The sequence below is a fragment of the Diadema antillarum genome, unplaced genomic scaffold, assembly GCF_040938485.1.
Source record: "Diadema antillarum isolate AM-2024a unplaced genomic scaffold, OU_Dant_1.0 seq00001999_RagTag, whole genome shotgun sequence".
NCBI classification, from domain to species: domain Eukaryota; kingdom Metazoa; phylum Echinodermata; class Echinoidea; order Diadematoida; family Diadematidae; genus Diadema; species Diadema antillarum.
In genome coordinates, this window is record NW_027272655.1 from 1 (window position 1) to 9,321 (window position 9,321).

Genomic DNA, 9,321 nt, shown 5'->3' on the forward strand with positions numbered 1-9,321 from the left:
AGGGGGATACCCCCTCCCAAACCCTCCCCCTCTGTGCCTCTTTCCCTAGCTTAGTACACTTTTTAGATTTACACAAAATCATGAATAATTCTGAGTGCACAAGACTTAGCACTTATATTCCGAAATTTCACCCTCAAAAAGGCAAAAGCTCCATCGGAAGGAAAGGGTGGAGATAACACTCGCCCACGCCTTCTACCTGCTCGCCCGCCCCTCCCTTCCCCCCTTCCGCAATGCATAGAAGTAGACTGTGGCTATACCCAGATCGCTTTATTTCATTCTAAAAACACAAAAGCTCCGCGAGCGGGAGGGGGAATCCCCCTTCCCCTAAGCTCTACCTCACTAGACTTTTTACATACACACAGATGGTGCACATTCGGAATAAGAGCTAAATTCCGTGATTTTATCACTTCGATGAAAAAGTATTTGCACCAAAACTTTGCACCAGATCGCTGAATTTCAGGTCTGAAAACGCACCGTGTGGGAGGGAATATACCACTATCTACACCCTCGTGTGCATGCTTTTTCTGTTTGATTGCTGAATAGACAGCGTTCATGATATTCAGTGTAAGAATTAATACAAGAAGATTATTTAAATGATACCATTTTATAGGCAAATTGTTCAATGATAATCTACACTAAAATATACTGCAACCTTAAACAAGTGGGACTGTTTCAACTCGTTAAAACACGAAAAAACATGCATCAAATTGCACCATTTGCAACATCAATGCAAAAAAAAAAGTTCTCACAGTGGGAGGGGGGTGTCCCCCTCCCACACCCTCCCCTCCCCCTTCGCTCGCATCCGCTCGCTCGGGTTCAGTCGCGTTCATGATATTCAGTGAAAAGAATTGATACAAGAAGTGTATTTAACTTATACCATTATAGGCAAATTGTTCAATAATAATCTACACTAAAATATACTGCTATACCTTAAACAAATGGGACTGTTTCACGTCGATAAAACGCGCAAAAACATGCATCAAATTGCACCATTTACAACATCAAAATGCAAAAAGTTCTAATACCGTGGGAGTGGGGTGTCCTACCGTAGGAGGGGGACACCCCACTCCCACACCCTCCCCCCCCCCCCCTCGCACGCTCCGCTCGCTCGGGTTCAGTCGCGTTCATGATATTCAGTGAAAAGAATTGATACAAGAAGTGTATTTAACTTATACCATTTTATAGGCAAATTGTTCAATAATAATCTACATCAAAATAGACTGCTATACCTTAAACAAGCGGGACTGTTTCACGTCGATAAAACGCGCAAAAACATGCATCAAATTGCACCATTTACAACATCAAAATGCAAAAAGTTCTTACCGTGGGAGGGGGGACACAGCCCTCCCACACCCTCCCCCCCCCCTAAGATGAAATCCTGGCTACGCCGTTGCCCTTTCATTCAAAAGCAGTTTACTAACCCTTGAATTACTATTTTGGTAAGTCTTCTTTTCTTTTACCAGCGGATAGGGGGGGGGGCACCCCCTGCACCCCCCCTCCCTCCGTAGTTACGCCACTGCTTTTGGGTGAAATAGTTGGACAGATTTCTATCAAAAAAGCAAGAAAATCTTTTCATCGCGGGAATAATGATTATGTGGGGTGGGGCAAATGGTGCGCTTGCCTTCCAGTATTTTTATGGAGTCATTTTTGTTTTCTTTCAAAAACAAGAAAATCTTCTCGTCTCTGGAATTATGGAGGGGGGGGGGGTGTGCAAAATGATGTGCTTGCCCCTCCATTTTTTTTTTTTTTTTTAATGAGGCTAAGGCTCGCACTTGGGCTGGCAATATGGATTGGTCCGAAGTAACGTACATAGACCTTACATACTTGTAAGTAGCACACGTACATGCAAACGTGTGCGTGCTCCGTACCGTACGGATGTACAGTATAACGGTCGACGAATAGTAAACACTGTATAGAATACTAGTAGACATGTATAAAATCAGTGCTGCCAGAACCAGGGGTACAAATTGTTTTTGCCCACGATTTTTTTTTTTTTTTTTTTTTGTCCCTGGTGCAAAATAAAAAAAAAAAGAATGAAAAGAGTAATTATTTAGCGTCCGGCGTTGAGGTCGCTCGCAGACTGAAGTTTTTTTTTTTTTTTTTTTTTTCAAGGATCTGAAGGGGGGTGCGTTCGCACCCAACGCACCCCCCCTGGTGACGCCCATGCTCTTGAATATTGATGATAATTCTTCCTGGTTATGTAAATGTTGTCCTAGATTGCAAAATTCAGCCACTCGCAAAATTGTCTTTCAAGTCAGCATGATTCCCGCCAACTACATGTGAAATGCAGTGCAGTCACACTATTACCATTTACATTTTAATCCTGATTGTTTCTATCAGTTTGAGGCCAAGTTCACTGACTTGGAGCTCCAGCACCCCGTGGAAGGTGACATCACAGTCCCAGGAGCTCACGATGAGGATAGTGAACCTTCAACTCTCGATGAACCCATCACTGATACCATTGTGAGTGCACATTTTCCAAGACATGTAACAACTCACTTTTAAATCATGAGGCCTTTAATACAAGGGAGAAGGAAAAACCTGATGGTATGAATATCGTTGCTTGTTGTAAAAAAAAAAAAATTAAAAAAGATATTCACTAGGATGTTCACTTGAGATGAATGGGTGAATGATGTATAGAGTACCAAATTGAATAAAGTAATCAATTTATTAATCAATGCATGAATAATTATCTATTTTTACAGCTAAGCAGATTATTCCAACACTGCATACCTTTTTGTATGGTAATGTACCCTATGCATTGATGTTTTAAAATTCTCAAGTCTATTCTAAAATTGATTACAATTTTTTTGTCCATTTCCATCCTTGAATGGTAGGTACAATGTACTCCATGTATTGTACATGCAGACATTGTACAAAGCGTACATCTGTACACATTTTTCGTTATTGTTGGTAGTGTGAATTAACCCTTGTGAAGATTTAGAAGCACATGTGTACACACTCACAATCACACACACACACACACACACACACACACACACACACACACACATACATGTACATATACTGCTACTACTAGTGCTAGATTGAAATGTCACTGTATTTACACATTGTTATATTTTTGTGCATCGCTCCCCATCAGATGAGGGACCTTCGAGCTGTTGGGGTTAAATTCTTTCATGCCCTGTATCCCAAGCAAAGCAAGGCACTTCTTCGAGATTGTAAGTATTTTGTGACAGCCAAATTACCTCATGCTTCGAGCTTTCCTTTGCAAAAAACTCCAATGTCTGACGTGCCTTTATTGAAGTTGCATGTGCACCAAACTGTTTCCATGCTCTTTGTAAAAGTGATTGGACAGCCTGTTGCAGTGACAGAGGAAGATATACATGTGACCGTGCATCACAAAATAGAGTGTGCTGGTAATGCACTCTCAATTACATCTTAATCTGATAATCCCTTCATTGTTGTTGCTATGGTGTTTAACATCCTGGCTTTTTAGTTTTTGTCCTATTCATTGCACCTCCAGCATTGCTTGATGAGATTAAGCACTTGAATAGACTCTATACTTCAGAGCCTCTTTTGTCAGTACACACTTTTAAAGAGTGCGTGCTTTCTTTCCATTTACAGGTTAGGAGAGTCCATTTGACTTGATCTATACAGGTCTGCTCTTTCAGAATCTGCCCTCAACTAGAAATTCATGTCTGGCAACTTTTTGTTGTGTGATGCAGGGTCACATATGCTATGTGTATGATGTGGCTTAAATTGTTACATGAGTATTGAATAAACTCAGATCATCATGCCAGGGTCAGATAGTTCTGGTTATAAAACTTTGTGACCAGAATTCACAAACTTTAGTTTACTCTGTAAATCTACTCCACGATAGATTGAAATGCCAAATTTGATTCAAACAATATATGCATATATATGCATATATGCAGCCTAATCCATTTTTATGCCCGTTTTATTCTGTGGGTTAAATATATTAAAGCCATTTTCTAGATTTAAACAACCCTTATGAACTTGGGGTTTTACATTTTGTGTGTGTGTGTGTGTGTGTGTGTGTGTGTGTGTGTGTGTGTTATATGTGACCATGCATCACAAAGCCAACAAAAAATCGCCAGACATGGATTTTTAGTTAAAGGCAGATTCTGAAAGAGCAGACTCTAAGCTTTAAAATGACATATAACTCAATCCAAATGGACTCTCTTAACCAATCTAAATGTTGGAAAGAAAGCACACACTCTGGAAAAGTGTGAACTGAGAAAAGAGGCTCTGAAGTACATGGTCTATTCAAACGCTTAATCTTTACCAAGCCAAGCTAGCTGTGGGATGAATGGAACAAAAAACAGGATGTAAACACCATAGCAACAACAATGAAAGGATTATCACATTAATCTGAAATTTAGCACGCTTTATCAACACATTCTTTACATGATTAACTCCAACTTTCAGAACAGTAGCATTCTCCTTTCAAAAGTTATTAGAGTTGAAAGACATACCTGATCTTAGATCACACTATTCTACAAAAAAGGATTGTAGAAAAACTGCTGAAAACACACTTTCCCATTCATTTTATGATCTCAGACTTAAGAATAATGTAGAAGAAGAATAACTCTTCCAGAAAATATGAAAAACTTAAGATTGACTTGGTTGACCCATTTCACCATTTTTGAGTCCTCACGTAAAATCAAGGGGTGCAACTTTTTGTTGGTTTTGTGGTGCATCGTCACATATAAATTTTGAACATAATTAAAAAGGTAGATGCTAGATATACACAATCTGTAGTTTTAGTCTTGGAGAGTTACAAAAAAAAAGAAGATCATTCTATAGTTTTCTTCAGTTTCTACTGTTATCCTGTAGAAGTTGTCATTTACATTGACAGTGTTCTTATTTTCCTTGTATTTTAGGGGACCTATGGGGACCGTTGGTGATGTGTACTCTCCTTGGAAGGTGAGAATTTGCCTCAAAGTTTGCTGAGATCTGTAACTACTTACTCAACCTCTGTCTCAGTATTCACATAAATGCAAGGACAGAGATTGGTTCTGTGTTGGTCACACAAAGTTTATTTTAGGACTGTACCACAGGTGTGAAATAAAAAATAAAAAAAAACATACAGTCTTACATTTTTTTTTTTTTGGTTACTTGCCAGTAATTCTCTAAATTTATTGCATTGTGCTTGGATTCTGAGTGTAAAGCATTATTACCAATTTCTTTATCTTGTTTTGTCTCTCATTTTTTCCAAAGTAGAATGATTGCACTCATTTACTGAAATGAAAGACTGTTTTTACATATAAATGTGATAATGTTTTTGCCCAAAATAATGTGAGGTACATATAACTACATTATACTTCATGCATGCTGTTTTATCGTTCAACATGACATTCACTGAACAATGGGAGCTGTTATTAATATGTCTTCCTGGGAATGCAGATAAGGCGCACATAAAGAGAGAAATTAAAACAGTTGAGTGAAGAGAATAGATACTAGATATATAAATGAACTTTTTAATACCAGACTTAATATCGTCATTTCAGTCTCCTCCATGAATCGTCAGCTGACGATGAAACCTCCTCCGCCCATATGCAGTTTGCAGAGGTTTTTGCTCTCATCTCATTTGGGGCTGTGGTCGTATCGCTGAACTCAAAGCTGCTGAAAGGCAACATGTAAGTACACAGTGTATGAGATTGATACTGATGATGATGGCAAAAATGCTGAAACGATGTGAAGGAATGAATATTACTACTATTTGGCATATCTTTAGTGCTTCCAGTTGGCGCTTGATTCCAAAAAAATATTTGGTATATACACTGTATATGTATTTCCAAAGACCATACAAATGCTACAGTGCCTCCACAGTGTTTCAGTGATTATAGTGGTATGTATCGATTGTTGTCACTGAAATGAGTTTAAAGTGAAATCATGCTATTACCATGGTTAAATGTTTGACTTCAAAAATCTTTGCCACTGACTGTAATATGGGTAATTCCGTGAAGTTGGGGCACAAAGTGTGACATTTTAGCATAACTCAATACTAATTATGCTATACATATATTGTTTATAGGCTTTACATTTGTATTGAGACCATACATTTTCCTGAAAATTTTGTGCTATTCAGACTCAATTTTGATGAAGTTATTAAAACGATATGTAACGGTGTCCTGTAGCATCGTGACGTGTCCATGTAGCATCATGATAGTTAAAATCTGGTCCTAAAAGACAAATCAATGCAATTAGCTTGACCAAAATTTGATATAATATGATTAATTACTAGATTAGTCAGATAGCTAAATATCTTAACTCTCCTTTCCACAGTTTTACTTTGACAAGAAAATTACACAATGTGTCACTATGCTACACGGTGTCCACCAAATGTCACAAAAAAGGACACCACATAGCATCATGATACATTTTGTCATTTTCTTTTAAAATTAGAACTGTGTACAGGAAATTTGAGATATTTAGCTATCTCATTCATATCTTGTAAATATGCATATTTCATCAGATTTTGGTCAAGCTAATTGCCATAATTTGTCTCTTAGGACCAAATTTTAAAATATCACAATGCTACATGGACACGTCACGATGCTACAGGACGCTGTTACATATTGTGTAATAACTTCATCAAAATTGAGTCTGAATGGCACAAAATTTCCAGGAAAATGTGTGGCCTCAATGCAAATGTAAAGCCTACAAACAATAAATGTAAAGCATAATTAATATTGAGTTATGCTGAAATGTATTTTTTGAATATCACGATGCTACATGGACACTGCCCCAACTTCATGGAATTACCCGTATACATTACCTTTTACACCAAAACAAGAATAGAATGTGTGTAACTCTGATGATGACAGATGAAATCCTGAATAGAAATGAAGCAAAGAATGTTCCTGCTACGTGTCATGTCTTAGTGCTTCGAGTGAATCTTCTGAATTATGCTAATAAGAGGAAACACCAAATTGTAAAACCACCAACAACTAACTCACAATTACAGCCATTTCACATGACAGTTTTATATATTCTGTGAAATGACAACATCTACTCTTATATACCCACCCACATACTTTGAGTTGGCATAATGTCTTACTTTTCTCTCTCTTTCTCTTTTCTCTCTCTCTCTCTCCCTCTCAATCACTCTTGTTTTTGTCTTTTATGATTTTTTATTAATCTATATTTTTGTCTCAATCTTTCTCTGTCTTTATATCTACCTATCTATCTATCTATCTATCTATCTATCTATCTATATCTATTCATCAATCTGTCTACAGTTCCTTCTTCCAGAGTGTCTGTGTGCTTGGCTACTGCCTGTTCCCATTGGTGATCAGCCTCATCATCTGTAGATTGCTTATGATACCCTCGGGCCACGTGACCCTCCTCTTCGCCATCAGAATTATCTTGGTCATCCTTGCCTTTCTATGGTCAACATTAGGTGAGTTTTCATGGCGTAGAATTAAATTGTTCCAGCATTCTACTTTTTGGGTTTGTGTATTTGCTGAGAAACAGCTGTAAAGCTGACAGCAAATATTCTAATTCTCTCAAAGGTTATATGGTAATAAAGAACATGAGATAAGCTTAATCTCCCTATAACTTGACAATGGATGATCAGATTTTCACCAAATGTACATGTATGTATTGTGTTGATGTCCCTATACCTCAATAATGTAGGTGGTGAAGATACAGTGTACTGCCTATGAAATGGCAATATTAGAATCATGGCTGCTTGGTGGAGGTCTATCTCTCTTGGAGTGTAATTATATAGCTTTCCTTTGGAGTGGGATGGGTGTAGGGATTAAGATGGGGCAAGGTCATTTGGAGAACAGTACTCAAGCTCCTGTTTACAGTCGCTGTTATGTGTAGTTATGAGAGTAAAACAAATAGAGCCGTGAAAGTTTTATTGTAATGGGACAAACAGTAAAAAAGTGGATAATGAAAGAGTGACTTTGGGCACAGTTACAAATGTAGAAGCTTGGATGAGGTGGTGGTATTGCATCGCAAGTTTCCTATTGGGATGTACTCAAATAATCACTTGGTAGTTTTATCATTTTATTCTTTATTTGTGATAAAATTCCATCAAGAACTTTGTGTGCCTTGCAACAGATTAAAATGTGATGTAATGATTTAGTATCAATGATTTATTTTCTGCAAGGTATTCTACCCTACTGAGTTATCAGCAATGACAACAACAAACTTTCTTTCTTAACAACAAACTATGTTGTAAATTGTCATTTGCATATTTTATGGAGATGTTTGGGACTTGATGACATCATGATGATGTACATTATTAGACTTACTTGCATTGAGATACAGTTGTACTTATTTGGAATGTAATCCTCCATGGCAGTTTTCTTCACAATTTTTTTTTTCCTCTCGCTCTCTCTCTCTGTGTTTGCAGCTTCTCTGGCATTCCTTGCAGACAGTCAGGCACCTCACAGAAAAGCGCTGGCTGTCTTTCCTATCTGTCTTTTCTACTTCGTGATCGGCTGGATGATCATCTCGCAAACAGTTCCCGTCTTGGTAAAACCTGCAACCTAGGCCCCGTTCCAAGTGGCTGGATGCTATACATGTAAGATGTTCCTGATGTTGTGATTGAATTATGATCTCATTGTTCTCTTGAGGGACATTGTGAAATATGGCAACATTTACTTCAGTATTCTCAAATTGATTTCTATTACAACCAATACCTAAAGACAAATCATCATCTTTACATTGTAAATGTACTATCTCTGTGGAGGAACCCTCCTCATATGATATCATATTAACCCATTGAGGACGAGTCCTGAGTATACTCGGGCAGGTGTCTGTGAGAAATGTGTGTTGTAGCAAAATCAAACCATCCTCAATGGGTTAAATTAATTGCATTGATGGCAAATTACTTGTGATTAGCAAGTGATGAATGACAAATGGAGAAACGTTTGGTTATATGAAGAGAAAAGTGTGTAACATTTTTAACATAAATATAATGAAGTTTTAAGTTTTGTCCCGCTTCTCAAATCAGTGATTTTAGTCACCATGACATGTTTAAATTCAGGCAAAAATATTGAATTTCATTACTTTCTTGTGCCTGGCTTTTCATAGGACATGTCATTCTTTTTTGTTTGATTGTACTCTATCATGTTGAGTCAGCATGAATATGGGGTAGGGAATACTTTTTTGAGAGTGACGTTTTGAGCACCCCCATCAACTGTTTCAGGTCATAGACGACTTAAAGATTTTGACATATAAAGAATAGGGTAGTTTGCAAGAACAAACCCTTGTTGGTTGCAGAGGAGTCTGTGCCAAAGCATCTCTTTTAGGGTCTTTGCATGTATAATCTATCCCTCCACTGTAGCTGCTCTCGACCCTGTTGGGACCAGCTACAGT

At 37.8% G+C, this 9,321-nt stretch overlaps 1 protein-coding gene across 1 annotated transcript; it reads left to right on the top strand.

Annotated features, from left to right (window-relative positions):
- Nucleotides 1-2,340: 2,340 nt before the first annotated feature.
- On the top strand, nt 2,341-8,793 carry LOC139713541 (protein YIPF6-like; the record flags this gene model as incomplete). Its single annotated transcript, XM_071625264.1, has 6 exons — nt 2,341-2,463; nt 3,104-3,182; nt 4,869-4,911; nt 5,496-5,624; nt 7,230-7,390; nt 8,354-8,793. Coding segments are annotated over 6 exons (675 nt in total), but the record flags the coding sequence as incomplete, so codon positions are not given.
- Nucleotides 8,794-9,321: the final 528 nt, after the last annotated feature.